We start from the raw sequence: 16,285 nt of genomic DNA on the forward strand, positions 1-16,285 counted from the left end.
AGTTGGTGGCAAATTCTTCCTGCACCATATCAATTTTAACTTCCACCATATCAATTTTTTAAATTTCCAAAACTATCCTTATTCCAAAATAATAATTATAATTGAGAAATAAAAAAATACATGCTGGAAAAAAAATTCTGAACACAAAACTAAAAATACATTCTGGATAAAAAATTTCAGAATTCAAAAATATGTTCTGAAAATTGAAATCCAAAATATTTCAAATAAAAGTTTCAAAAATATTTTTTCCCATTTTTGTGTAAGGTTATTTTCGTCATTTAAGAGGGGTATTTTTGTCATTTTCTAGAGCTGATTGGGTGCATGTTGCTTTTCAGGTTAAATGTTTTAATAAGGGTAAATCAGTACAATAACAAATAAAATTAACTATCAAATTCAGCATTTATAAGAAAAATTATAAATACGAAATAAAATCAACTCTCAAGATCAGGTTTTATAGAAAAAAATGTAAAACTGAATTTCCAAAAATCTATATATGCAAAAGGGTATAGTTTACTTTTAATTATCTCCGAGTTTAATTCTCAAAACTCACTTTTGCAAAGTAATTTTACTCCTACCTTCTAAACTACCATTTTTTTCTCCATGCATACACTGACAAATGAAATTCACTTAAGGTGAGTAACATGATAAAATATTGCGTGTGCCATTTTTAAAGAAACTTCATCTCTAAATTACATTGGAATTCATTTTAATGCTTGCAAGTTAACAACTGGCTAATTAGTTTTACAAATAGCTGACAAATGTATTATTTTTTGTCACATCATGAATCCGAATTGTATCACATTTGCTACCATATTTTAAGAAGAAATATACTTGTACAAGTTTATTACAACAATAATATGACCAATACAAGCATACACTTTACAACGAAACAAATACATTTATTTAAAATTCTACCCAAAACATTCAATAAATAATTTTAAAAAAACTAGCAAATAAATTTTAATAAGATTTAAAGTAAGTAAAACATGGTGTAAATTCTTAAACATAACTAAACAACTTAATTAAATTGAGCACATATTGTATTCTTAACTTTAATCAATAATAAAATATGTAAAAAAATTGTTGTTATCACTCGATCATGACTTAAAAAAGCATATCCAAAATATGTGTAGGAAAACGATGTAGAAAGTCTATATACGTAAAGTGAATTTGGAGTGAAGTGAGGCATATTAAACCTAAGGTTGTTCAAGAATCTTGACTATTTACCTAGTATTACGTAATCAAAATGAAATTCTTTCATTTCTGGTGCATGTTTATAAATAAAACAGAGGGAGAGACAAAAATAATAATAATAATAATATGACCTATGGATAGACATAACTTTCCCATTTGAAATTCGTATATACCTTTAATTTCTGATGTTGGTATGTTGTATGGCACAGTAGTTTGCATACACCAGCCATACGTGAGGATGACCTCATAACTTTAAAGAATGAAAAAAAGAAGAAAGAAATCTAAAAATGTGCATGTGGGATTGGTTTCTTCTACTATTCATAGATGTGTGGGTGGAAAATTAAATTAATCAAATCAGATGTAAGGTGCCTCAATTTAATTAGACAGGAAAAAGTCAAATTTCACCAATTAAAACTATAATCTTTAAGGCTACTCACTCAAATAGCTTCCTCATGCATTGCTTCCTATATTAAGGTATTTGTTTAAAAACTTCAACCAAAATAATTTTTTTTGCATATTCTATAAATTTGCACTTTACATGAAATTGATTTTCGTTTTTAATTTAAACTTTTTTTTTTAAATATTTATAGTAAAAAAATTATTAAATATTTTTGTTGTTATTTTTTATATGATAAATAAATTTTTAATATAAATTTAGATGTTAAAATATTTCATATTTATTTATTATTGACATGAATAAACAATGGAAGTTAAATAAGTACGTAAAAGTTATTGCAAAATATTGATATTTCAATATTTGAACTAAACAATGGAAGTTTTTCAACCCCTAAAGAAATAATTTAATTTTTGCTGGCGTTTCTTTCATGACAATGAACTTGGAACAAAACTTTTGTTGCGTAAAGTAAAATGAACACTTATTTTTAAGGAAAATGAATATTTAAGTAAAATGGCATTATTTTTAAATTAATCTCAACTAATTTCATCTTATTTAATAAAATATTTTCATCTAAGCAATATTTATCATGTCATTTCTGCTTTTAATTTTTTAACAAGTTGAAAAACTTGTTAATTTTATTAATAATGTATGGTAAAAAAAAGTGCTACTTATAATATTTTAAAAAACCTAATTAAAGTGACATTTCTTAAATTGCCAGCTTCTATTTTTATATTATAGTTCCTCTTTTTTTACGCTATTTTTTTGTACAAGGTTCAAATTTATTATGTATATTTTCTTTTTGTCTCTGGTTAAAGGGATGGGATATTTTTTACATAAGTTAATTTTCTTTTACTATCACCTCTCTGTGACATAATGTACTGATAATAAGTTTTTACTTTATTTTTTTCACACTGTCTATTTTAACTATTGTTCTTATTTATTATATTTATGTTCTTATTTATTATATTTATGTTTGCAAGAGCTGCCAATAGTGTTCAATGTTACATTGTAATTACATTATATAATTAAACGGGGTGATTAGAAATGTTGATCTCATGCAAAATAAAAAATAAAAAAAATATCGAAAATACATGGTGTTCGTATCCCCAGAAAAAAAAAGTGATTTAGACTTTTGGCATGTGTTGGATATGATTACCGTTTGAAATTTAAATTATTACAATTCGAAAGTTTTATAAGGAGCATGTGAAAAACCCTAACAGATTTATCTGTATTAATAACTTTTGTTTTCTGTTTTAAAAAAGTTTCAACACATTTGACTTACAAACTAATTTTATTCCTCACCTTCTGAAACAAAACATTTGATTAATCTTTGATGAAATAAACATGGTTTGTTCTTATTGGAAGCTTTCGTTGTCTAATAAATAATTTATCAATGGATTAAAAATAAATAAAAAAGATATAATGAGATAATAGAGTGATAATTAAACTCAAATTCATTATTATTTTTTACTTACATAGCCTTTTATTTGTTTTAATTTATTAATATGATATTTTTTAAATATGATTATTTAATATTTATGAGTTAGATTAAAATCTCAGGGACTTTTCTTTATCATGACATGTGTTAATTTTTTAAAATTTATTTAATTTGAAATAATAATCAATACAACGTTTTATTTATTTAGTTGTTCTGTTAATATAGACCTTATAAATCTATGCTAATAGTTAGATGCATTGTATAGATAAAAATTGTTATAAAGTGCTAAGATAGACATTAAAAATCTTTATGAGCTAATAATAACATGCATTGTAATGATAGATAAAAGTGTTATAATATAGAAAATTATATACATCTATATCATACATTTCGGGTAATACAATTTGTTTTTAGACTCACAATGACTATATACTTTATAATCACACACTTTCATTTTCTCTGAGAAAAAATCTATATTAACTGGAGCTAACCAAATAATATATTATACAACCATGTTATATTTTTAATTTCTCTCTCTTCTATATTTTGGAATTTTTTTTCTTTTTGGTGCTTAATACTCTCTATTCGGTATCAAGTCAAGAAACATTAGACAAAGTTCTCTTTATCAAATTTTAATGGAGTGAATCCTGTTTCTAAAGACTCAAATAGAAATTATTAAAGTTATCAACACTACCATTACAATACAAAGGAAGTCATTAAATAAAAGTTAATTTTAAAGATTAAAATAATTAATTATTATTTGATTAAATTAGAAATTATTTTATAAGCTAAAAAAGTTATTAATATCTAAATAATTTTTATTATTAATAAAAATTTATAAAATAATTTTTAATTGATATTTAACCATTAATTACGAAAGTTTTAACTATTAATATTGTAGATTTTGAATTAATCTCTAAAAGACTAATAGAAACTAATATAAAATAATTAGTAGCTAAAACTTTAGTAGTTAATGGTTAAATACCAATTTAGAAATTATTTTATAAATTTTTATTAATAATAGAAATCACTTTAAATACAATTTTTTTTTTAAATAAAAGTTTTTATGTTAGGCATCACTATGCAACTTAAGATCTGAGTTAGGCTGACATCTTAAGTAACAACAATCATTTGCCATCACATGAAAAAAGTATTATTAAACAAAAGAAAAAAGAAAGAAAATACAAAAATATGGGGAGACTAGACCAAAACCCATATGTTAACAAAAACGATACATAGATAGACTATACCTATTCATAAAGAATTCTAAAAACAGACAATGTGGAAGCCTATTATACCAAAAAAAAGATTCTTTATGAAAAAAATCCTAAATTATCCAACTTATCAGCACATGCATTTCCTTCACGAAAAATATGAGTAACCGTAAACCTAATTTTCCCACAGTAATTAAGACAAACATTTCATTGATTACGAAGCATCCAAGGAACATTTGTCCTAGCAGTAAACGCAGCACAAACCAAAGCAGAATCACATTTCAGCCAGACATTAGTAAGCCCCATCTTTTGAGCTTCCTCCATAGCATGTATAACCCCATAAAACTCAGCAACCAGAGTAGTTTAAACTTCAAGAAATGCAGAAAAAGCCCCAATAAATTCTTTCATACTTCCACGAAAAATACCTCCGCAAGTAGCAAGACCAGGATATCCTCTAACAGTCCCATCAGTGTTAATTTTAACCCAGCCTGGTGAAGGAAACTTCCATCTAACTGGAAGAGGACGTAGAACTTTACCAGTACGAGTGTTAATACCAAAAAACTTAGGCACGTTGAAATCGAGCATATAATTCTTCATTGAAGCTTTAGACGAATTACCCACTAGACAAGTTAAATCTGATAAAATAGTATATAATTTAATCAATTAATTTTTATCTATAAATTTAGTTAATATTTAATAATTTTCTTGTAATAAATAACAATATTAATTCTTCTGTTAATTTTTTTATCAAGTAATAATCATAAGATTGCTTAAAAAAACTACATTAAGTTGGAGGAGAAGACGTGAGGAAAATACATTTCATTTTAGCATATTTAAGTTTGACCTTTGGTTAGCTGACTCCACAATATTTTTGTCTGTTTATATATATATATAAAGAAAAAGAAAAGACTACTAGTGAATGTCTCATTGAAGGTATATCATCTGCATGGATTACGCAAGTATTATGCAATATTAGATCGTTCTCTAGATTCGATAAGAAAATATTAAATACCATGCTTTCAATAAAATAAGCATAGACAGGGTTTACGGGTAGGAATTAATTGGAATATAATTATTAGATTTAAGTTTGATTTTTGGCTACCTGTAATTTCTCATAATGGATATATATATATACACATGTTAGTTCAGTAGAAACGTTTTTTTCTCTGTTTTTGTTTCACCTCCTTATTCTATAACTTATCAATTTGAATTTGGGTTGTTACCATGTCACAATCGTAGAAAATAAAATTAAAAGAAATCAGATTATCTAAGATTGAATTGTAAACGTAGACAAATTGACTTTCAGAAAAAAGGGCCCTCCATAATATTTATATATAATGTGATCATATAAATTGATAAAAAAAAAACATACTATTTACATGCCATTTGCTTGAATAAAATGTTAGGCACATGATTTGATAAGTAACTAACCCGGATTTAACGTTCGAAAATATTGCAAATATTAATAAATATAAGTGAGATATTATGCTTCAATTTAATAAAATAAAACCATAACCACGACCTAAATGAACTAATATAAAATTATTTATCTTAAATTATAGTTTAAATTTGACACTTGTACAAGGAAAAATAACCATTTGTGTATTTGTTTGTATGAATGTGACTTTGGTAGGGGTGGGTTAGGGTCCTTGTTGGATGGGATGGCTAGGTTTTGCGTAAATAGATATCATCTCTTTTCATACATTAAGGTCTTTTTCATTTTACACATGTAAATAGATTAACACACTAAATTTTATATATATCAACACGATAAAAGGTTAACACACTTAATTATAAAATATAAACTTGATACAATATAATATAATCTGTTTTATTAATACTCTATTTTTTATCCTAATAATTTATTTTATTTATAATATGTGGTTTATTTATTCAAATATTATAAAAAATTATTTAATAACAATTAATTTTAAAATAAAATAATGATTCATAATAAATAAGTCAAATACTATTTTATAAATTAAAAAATTATTGATATTTCAAATACACTACAAGCAAAAACATGAAATAGAAACCAATTTTATAGACAAAAATAATTAGTTGCTATAGTAACTAAATTAGAGACCATTTTAGAAATTAAAAAAAATTAGTTTTTAAATTAATTTTTATTATTATTAAATGGTTTCTAAAAAATCTTGGTTGCTAATTAGATACCAAATTAAAAACCATTTAACAATAATAAAAACTAATTTAGAAACCAACATTTTTTTAACCTCTAAAATATCTATAATTTAGTCACTATATATAGCAACTAATTATTTTTGTCTCTGAAAATTATTTTTTATTTATAATTTTCTTGTAATGTTAATTTTTAAACTAATATCTAATTAATTATCAATATTTTAACTATTAACTATATTATATTTTAAATTAAAATTTAATTTAAAATTTAAATCGTTATTAACTAAAATTTTATAACTAATATTACTTTATAAATTATTATATAATTTTTTATTAATAACAAAGAATATTATCAATATAAATAGTCTTTTAATTTATAAAATAGTATTTGAATTATTTATTATGAATAATTATTTTTATTTTAAAATTACTTTTTAATATTAAATCTAAAATAAAAAATAGAAGATTATTTATAATTTGATTTTATATTTTTATTCAAAAGTTATGAAATTAAAGATATTTTTAATAAGATTAAGTTTATTAAATTTTATATTTTACACTGAAATTTATTTAAATTTGTTTTTTAAAAATCTAAATTTTTTATTAATATTTTATTACATAAATTTATTTGCATCTATACTTTAATATTGTTTTTTATATTAATTTATATTTCAAATAATTGTGTATAAATTAAAAAAAAAATCCATCAGAATCCTTATAAATATAAAATAATTTGTTTTTTTGAAATGGGTAGCAATAGCAGGGTTTATTTTTTTAAGGAGTGAACAGAAGGCGACTGATAGGTGTTGGTGTTTTGGGGGTGCAGTCTTGGGGTGGGGACATGTTGGACTCCACTTTAGTTCATTATTATTCCTCAAACCATTTTATAACAAAATATTATCTTTGGGGTGTGCATGTTTTTAGACTTTCACATCCACAATATGGCCTGTTTCACATATTAACAATGGAAAACACCTAAAACTTGATTATCATACCCCCACTTTATTAACAACAATAATTATTATATTTTTAAAAATATTTTTATTTGTTAATAAACATCTTTTTTTCTATTAATACAGTCAATAATTTGAAAATAAAATAAAATTAGAAAATAATAGTTTATTAGAAGTACATGTCAACTTATTGTTTTTTAAGAAAATAAACTTATGACACTACAAGAAAAAATTGAATTATAATAAAATTTATAATAATACAAAAAAATTTGTTTTAAGTAGTGGTTAAAGTTTTTTTTACAGACGGAGTTTGATTTTGGATCTTATTCATTACATAGAATCCATATATAATTAGAGATTTTCTTATAGTTTGAAAGAAAGTATTGTTGTAGTATAATTTGATAGTTATATAGTCAACTTTTGTTTTTTTTTTTTAAATCATCCTTACATTTGAATTTTTTCAAGTGATTAAAGAGAAATAAAAATAGTGAAGTGAGTCAACTAAAAAGGAAAATGAAAATAAAGAAAAAAAAAGTAATTTGTGATTATAGTAGAAGATTTAAAAATCTTGTTTACCTGTGTATAATAGTAAATCAAGCATTTGAGGATCACACTTGTTGAATACCGGAACATTTCCTGTTGACTAACAAGTATAAAAAAATTAAATCATTAAATTGACCTAGTGTAGGGTGGTGTCCTTACTATAATGTGTTTTAAGTGTCTCCTTGGACTTAGAAAACTACTAAGGGCTTCCTTATAATTTACAAAGAAAAACTAGCATCATATTTTACAGATCCAGAGGGTAAAAGACACAATACTCCCTGTGGAAGTTCAACAATACCTATTAGGGAACTAAGATTCTTCCCAATAACAAACAAAAAAAAGCTAAATATGTATAATCCTATTAATGATGGGTCAAATTGTGTGTAAGGTAACAATCTAATAGTTGGCATTTCACCAAATAACACTAAGAATCTGTTTATGATTAAAATGAATGCTACTCTCAATTTTTATTTATTTATAGATTATTATACCAACAAAGTTAAAAATATAGTTGACAAATATTTCATGTTAATCATATTTCAATTCTAGCATGATGATCCAAAAATAGTCATGATGTTATTGAATTAATCTTTATCATATATAAATAGTCAAACGCAAATAATAATTTTTGACTTCATGCAAATTCATTATGAATTGAATTTAAATTTTTACAGTCAAAAGTAATTGATGAAAATGTGAACAAATAATTAAAAATAGTAATTTATCATTACTATCTTGTTATAGAAGAATATTTATTACGTATAGGAAGAAATAAAAGATCTAACTCTCTAAAAATTAATATAGTGCAAATCTTCCTACAGTGATAATTTTCAATTATACTTTATACTGAAAGTTGGAATCTTATATTTTATATAAATAAATAAGTATATATATATATATATTAAAAAAAGTTTTATTAACATATATACGGTTTAGTTAAAGTTTCGTTTGTATTTTCCTTTTTCTTTGATTGCTAAAATAATAATAATCTCAAAGTTAATAATTAATATTGTTGAACTATTTATTTTTACATTTTTTTTTAATTTGAACTAGTCTATAATGTATAATTTATATAGATAGGTAGTTATCTTTATAGTTTAGTATGAAATCTAGCTACTTTAAGGGTGGACTGTAGTAGCTAGGATATATACATGTGAGGTTGACAACTATTGTGAATAGATTTGGTAACTACTGCTAAAGAAAATCTACATCAATCATAACCTAAATTAATTAATGTTGATTGATGAGCATATATTTATTCACACACAATAGCCTTAATCATAGATTATTGGACTATAATAATAAATATATCCATTGTTTTAATTAATATTCTTATAATTGGGTTTATTTGGACCTTAACTATTATTATTGTTAATTTTGTCTTTTTAGAGTAAATTATCCAGAGGAAGCATCTACCTTTGTGAATGGGCCAAATATGCAAAAGTCCAAGTGCTTCTTGAACCAAAACAGAAAAAATATTCTGAGGAGAAGAAAGAGAAAATAAAAGCTACAAGATTCTATAAACAGAATTGGAAGCAAATCTTTTGCAAAATAAAAAGAATTATGGAAAGATAGAAACTTGGAAACTGTTAACAAATTATAAACTACAATATTCTCTCAAGATCCTTGGAGCAGAAAAGCCTATAAAAAGGACACAAGCATCAAGGAGAAAAAGGAGAGATCTTCATAGGGTTTTCTTAGTTTATTTTCTTCTTAGTAATTCTTTTGTTTTGCCTCCGCATGGAAGGCTAAACCTTTTTGGTTGATTCTTTTGTAATTCCCCATTGAGTTCTGAGGTTTTGTTCAATAAAAGTTTCGATTTTTAATTCTCTATAGCAGTTGTTTTTATTGTCTAATCTCCTGGAAAACTGGTTTTTGTGAGAGGTTGTACTTGAACGCATGATTGAGAGTCTTCCTTATCTTAAACTTTGGTTTCTTAGTTAGTTCGCATTGTTCTAATTAATTTCTTGGGCGCATGATTCAAGGGAGAGGAGGTAAGCATTCCCATGGAGTATACGCATGGAACAAAGTGGGTATTGATTAAACTAGCATGCTTTACTAGTGAGTTTCAGTTGAATCAGATCGGCGCATGTTCAATCTGGTTTAGCTCTAATCTTTAGAGAACCTGTGAAGAATTCAATGGTGGAAGAACTATCAACCGCTTTTTATTTGTTATTTTAATTTTTTTTTATATTTTCTGCACAACTATCTCAAACCCCTTTTTTATCTTTATTTATTGTTATTGCTAACTTGTATTGTCTGCAGATAGATTTTAAACCCTAATCAACTGATTTTACTATTGGATTCGTTGGAAGACGACTTGGGGACATTTGTCCACAATTATACTATCATCTCTCTAGTATTAGACAAGTCTACTCTAGAATCATATTAATTTGACAGTAAAACGACAGCTATCATTGATCCTCAACCATATTCACCACACACTTGAAAGTTTTTATTTTATACATTACAAAAGTAAAAATTAATAAAAATATTTCAACACAAGAAAATTAAAATAAAAACTATTTTTAAATATCAAAATAATTAATCATTATATTATTAGATTAGATATCATTTTATAAATTAAAAAATTATTGATATATAAAATAATTTTTATTATTAATAAAAATTGATAAAATAATTTTTAAATTGATTTTTAATATTAGTTATAAAGTTCTATCTACTAATTATTTATGTTCTAAATTATTTTTTATTATTTTTTTAAGACTAAATAAAAATTAAAATATTAGTAACTGATAGTTAATTTAAATACTAATTTAGAAACTATTTTATAATATTTTATTTATAATTATATTAAATATCAATAATTTTTTAGTCTCTAAATTAAATTAGTATCTAACTTAATTAATGTTTTTTATTTTTAAATTTAATTATTATTTAATAATTTTAGTAGTAACCCATGTCAAAAAGTGTGTTGAGTTCTTCCATTTCATCATCTTCCAATTATAATTTGATTTCAATGTTATGTCTCTGCTAGGCAGGTTAATGACTACTCTGTATTCTTGCTGGTTTACAGGATGCAGTAATTTAACAAGTCTACATCTGCACATATATTTTCTACTAAGAGATGATCCATCTGTTATCTACACAATGAGTAGAAATCTTTGATCTACTAGCATAATATGTTCAATTCATTGATCAGATCTATTCATAACCACAACTGATAGAGTTTCTATATTGATACATATTCAACCATATTGGATTGATTGAATGAATATTCCACAAACCATCTTAAAGCTTAGATGTTGATTTAAACCGAGAGTAGTGGGTTAGGCTAGTTACATATATAAAATAAAGAAAGAAAAAGATGTTGTATATATACCTATGTATTAAAAAATGCTATAGGTCACATACCCTACTAGACTCTCCAGAGGTTATCTTTCTCTGGAGGTTATTGTCAAATATTAAACCTAGTTTGTCAAAGCCTGTATAAAAAGAATGCATATCAGACACTAACTTCAACCAGCTGCTGTGAATCATGATAGAAGTTAAGGGTTCCACGTTTTTATGAAATCTAGCTAGATTCAGGTTCACATATATACTTACACCTGGTCATCAAGTATGAATCATGCATCTTAACTATATTAATTACCATTGACCAATCCTAATTAATGAGACTCATACCTTTCCAACATGATCAGAAGGCATAAGTTTAGTTAGAAAAGAAAAACAATTCATCAAGATTAGATAAAACCATCACCTCGCGGGCAAGCAGAAAGATGGTTGACTATTATTTACAGAAGCTAGTAACCCATGGTGTCTTTCAGTGAGTTCATGTGAAAACAAAAATGCCAATTTGTCAAAAATAGTTGGTGTTTGATTCTTATAGAAATTTCACTGCTGCAGGTTTCTGGTTTCCGCAAGTTTTCTATCCCCTCTTAGTTTCATGGAGGGTCTTTGGATCACAACTCAGCTATATCTAGTGCTGAAGGATAGACCTTATATATAACAACATGTTTCTCTAAGTTGAATTATATATGGTATATACACTATTTCGGTATGACATATATACAATGTTAAAATATAAATATAAAGTCAATGGTATGTAACTAAGTAATTTTTGTCTATACCAATCATTCTTCACATAAAAGATAATATAGTACCTGCAGCTCATGATCTAAAAAGAGAACTTTAAATAAGGCCAAAAGACTAAAAACTGAAGAAGGTTGGTAAGGTAGAAATGTACACTGGATTTAAAGAAAGACTGTCATCAGTCAGAAACAATATTAAATAGTGCAACCACGGAAGAAGTGTATTGGAAGAAATTAATATTAAAGAGGGAAAGATACTAACATAAGGGGGGAAATGATAGTTCTTAAGTATCTGGATTTTAAATCAAGAATGCATGTTGATCACTATTAGTGAAAGCTAAGAGGTTTAGTATGTTCAATTAACATGAAGCTCTGTGACATGTAGATAATTGAAAGAATGTTTTAGTAGTTATATTATTGTAGCATCAATTTTTTATTTTTGTACAGTTTTGTGCTTGATTTTGTACATGATTTGGGTTACTTCTAGTACCAGTTTATAGGTATACATTAAAGTCTTTTTGGATAAAAGAAAGTAAACATATAACTATTACTTAATTCAGATCATATAACAAACTTTGACATTTACTGATAGAACTTAGCTAAAATATATGTATTTACTATACCTGCTCTTCTGCTAATTGTAATTAGAAAAAAAAAAAAAACTGTTGAAAGTTGTTTCATTGATCAGGTGTCTCAACTCTTGGAATCATTTTATATACGTATAATATAACGTATGCATAAAATAAATACGTATATTACAAATATAATTTGAACAAATACAAAAGGTTATTTTATTTTAATAAGTTTTTGTTTTTTTTGTTTTAAACACACATTTTGATTTTGATGCAAGTTATTTATTGTTGTTGTAAAATGTCCCAACCTGACTTTGTTACAAGAGGTGGATATGAATGAAAGCAGATTACACATATCATATATTAATATACAGTAGATAATTAATTAAGGGAGCAAGATATTGGTATACGACTCTTTACGTCTTGGAAGGTAAAGTTTTGGTAATTTTGCTTTTAAGGGAAAACAAGAGTGTGGACCAATTCAATTCTGATCCACATGCATTTGCTTGTTTCAACGCGTATGCAGTAACTCAGTTACTCATTACAGCTGCATTGTTCATTATTTTCTGACGTTCTGACTGTTATCTTGGTTTCATTTCTGTTGACTTGGTTGGGAACTTCAGATATTGGGTTTAATGGTTCACGGCATTGCGTATAACTATCTTTTCTTCATTGTGGTATTATTAGAATCTGATGTATAAATTATTATAAAAATAAAATTTAAATTGATGGATAAGTGTATTAACTTTCAGATTATGTTTCATAATAACATATATAAACATGTGATGTAGTTAAGTAAAATACTAAAATTTGAGTGATTAATACAATTGTCTGAGTTTTTAATTACCAGTTTCACGGTTTGAACCTTAATTTTACAAAGTGGCTTAAATTTGATAGTTGTTGTGTTGGTGATAATGATAGCAGTATAAACGAGAATGAATGACGTAAAAAAAGAGTTGGTGCTGTTTTTAGAGAAATTGAACTCATTTGTTGTGTTACTGTTTTTAGAGAGGATTGAGTTAGTGGAGTATCTCACGCTTCCAACCAAAGCAAAGAAGTTCGATGATGTGGCGTTTTCTGATGAAGACGTAGCACGTGTGGACCGTGTCACATCCCTGCACAACACGTGTCAATCCCCACTGATAATAAAATAAAAGCTAAATTCAGTGAAATAAATAGCTAGTAACAAAAATAAATAAATAAAAGAGTAATTGTGGTAGTGGGGTAAGGGGATTTGGAGTTAAGAGGAGGTTGAGTTTTATATATAAATAAGTAGGTGGTGGTGCTCTATCCCACCTTGTTATGTGCATATTCTTAGGAACTCTAAGTCTTCCTTCCTCTCTCTCTATATATCAGTATTAATCTGAAGCCTCTAGTTTTGAGGGATCAATTCCAGATTCCAGGTACACTTTGTTGGCATTTGAGTTTTGGTGAACACAAAATGGGAAGACAACCTTGCTGTGACAAAGTGGGATTGAAGAAGGGTCCATGGACTGCAGAGGAGGATAAGAAACTCATCAACTTCATCCTCACTAATGGCCAATGTTGCTGGAGAGCTGTCCCTAAACTAGCAGGTCTCCTTTCATTGCTCCTTCTCTTGCTGCATGTCTTTACCTCTAAGTCTCAATTATAATCCTTATTTCCCTAATGGACTACCCACATGCTTCTTTAACCATTTCCCTATCAAAAATCTTTAAATGGTTCATTCATTTTTTTCATTTTGGTCAAATTCTTCATTTTGGCTGCTTGTTTCTGCTGTGCTCATTTTGTTTCCCTTCAAATTCAGTAAAAGCAACCATTAAAAAATGGACTTAGAAATATAGCTTTTAAGCATTTTAATTGCAAAGAGGCAAGAAACATTATGGCTTGTGTTGTTTCTTGAACATAATTATTTGAGAAAGGAGTTGAGTAAAGTTTCGTATTCACTTGCATGTTTTGTAATCAATCACTACATGCTGACTTAACAAAAGTTTGTCTTGTGTCTTCATGCAGGACTGTTAAGGTGTGGCAAAAGTTGCAGGCTCAGATGGACAAATTACCTAAGGCCAGACCTGAAGAGAGGCCTTTTATCAGAATATGAAGAGAAAATGGTCATTGATCTCCATGCTCAACTTGGCAATAGGTTCTTTCTCCATCCACTCTGTTTCCCCTGTTTGTGCATGCTTGGCTATTCCTTAATCAACTTTTTTCTAATTGATTAAATGTACTGGTACAGTGCTTTTTCTGAAATATTAGACCAGGCTCATCTAAAAGCATTATTTTATAAAACATTAAAACATATCTCAATCATGTCAAAAGGGATAACTGAATCAAAGTTATCATTTCTATAATACACGCCCTCAAGTGGCAATTTGTTTATTCATCAGAAAAAAGAAGAAATGGTCCCATAGTAACACACTCCTACAAGGAGGAGAAAAGGTATAAAAATTGCAGACTTGCTTTCTTCCTTACTATCCTTAATGTTTTTTAAAAGGAAAGGAACAGTATGATTGTAGTTATTTATGTTGACTGTAAAGGAGAATCATTAATACAAAAATGATGGCCCCAAGTTTGTCTTATGAGCAAATTTTCTGATTTGTAACTTCCATGCGATAGTAAAATATACTTTTCTAGTCTCTAGTTGACAAAGTTATTTTCCTTTGTAAACATTCCTAGCATGAACTTTTTGATGTAAGCACTTTTTTTTAATAATTGGATTCCTATATTAATTTCTGATGTTTTCTTTTCTCCCTTGTGCAGGTGGTCTAAGATTGCTTCTCATCTCCCGGGAAGAACTGATAATGAGATCAAGAATCACTGGAACACTCACATAAAGAAAAAGCTCAAAAAAATGGGAATTGATCCTGTTACCCACAAGTCACTTTCCACTACAACTGAGCAAATCCAAGTCCAACCAGATCAACAACCCCATCAGCCATTGCAAGAACAACATCAGCAACAAGCTATCCAAGTTGAGGAAAACCCCAAATTTGAGCCTGAAAGTGAGCAAAACAAGGAGCCAGAGACTTCATTTGAATTATCAAGCATAACTGAAGAAGCTAAGGAGGAAGAGCAAATCATGACACCCCTTTTTGACTCCATGGAACTAATGAATGAGTTCTGCACTGATGAAGTTCCCATAATAGAAGCCAGTGAGATATTAGTTCCATCTGCTACTTCCACTTCACCAACCACTACAACATCATCTTCAACATCATCATCTTCTTATTCAAATTCCCCCAACTTCTTTGAAGACCTGGTGCTCCCAGATTTTGACTGGTCCGATGATTACAATGATACTAAGATTGACAATAACAATAGCAGTATGGCCTTGTGGGATGATGACTTGATTAGAAGTTGGAATTTGCTTATTAATGATGATGGTGATGGTGACAGAAAGCAAGTGTTTGACACTCAGGTCAATCAGTACCCAAGAGTGATCATGGATTCAGAATCTTGGGCATATGGGTTGTTTTGAGTTCAATTTTTTTCTTCTCTCCACTGCTTACTTGTAATGTGCTTGTAAGTTGTTACAAAGAATAAAAAGTATATCAGAATTCAAACAGAACCACAACTCTTGTTTACTATATTATCCACTTTTTTTGTGCCCCAACTTTTCACCCTATAATAAAGGGTAAAAATATATCTGTATATGGTAGTGCAAAATGTGTTCATTACTTGGTTATACTGGAAACTTTATTATCAATTAAATCAAACTTTATTCTTGCTATATAAACAATATACAGGAAAAGGGAATTTATTTCTATTCTTTTTCAAAATACTTAGTCTACATTTCTGTAG

The 16,285-nt window shown here is 27.0% G+C and overlaps 1 protein-coding gene across 1 annotated transcript; it reads left to right on the plus strand.

Annotated features, from left to right (window-relative positions):
• Positions 1-13,686: 13,686 nt before the first annotated feature.
• Positions 13,687-16,052, plus strand: LOC137814956 (transcription factor MYB20-like). Its single transcript, XM_068617934.1, has 3 exons — positions 13,687-14,079; positions 14,498-14,627; positions 15,245-16,052. Exons 1-3 carry the CDS (start codon positions 13,947-13,949, stop codon positions 15,960-15,962), a joined length of 981 nt encoding a protein of 326 aa, XP_068474035.1. The 5' UTR covers positions 13,687-13,946; the 3' UTR covers positions 15,963-16,052.
• The last annotated feature ends 233 nt before the right edge of the window (positions 16,053-16,285 follow it).

Source organism: Phaseolus vulgaris, chromosome 1, assembly GCF_000499845.2.
Source record: "Phaseolus vulgaris cultivar G19833 chromosome 1, P. vulgaris v2.0, whole genome shotgun sequence".
Taxonomy (NCBI): Eukaryota; Viridiplantae; Streptophyta; class Magnoliopsida; order Fabales; family Fabaceae; genus Phaseolus; species Phaseolus vulgaris.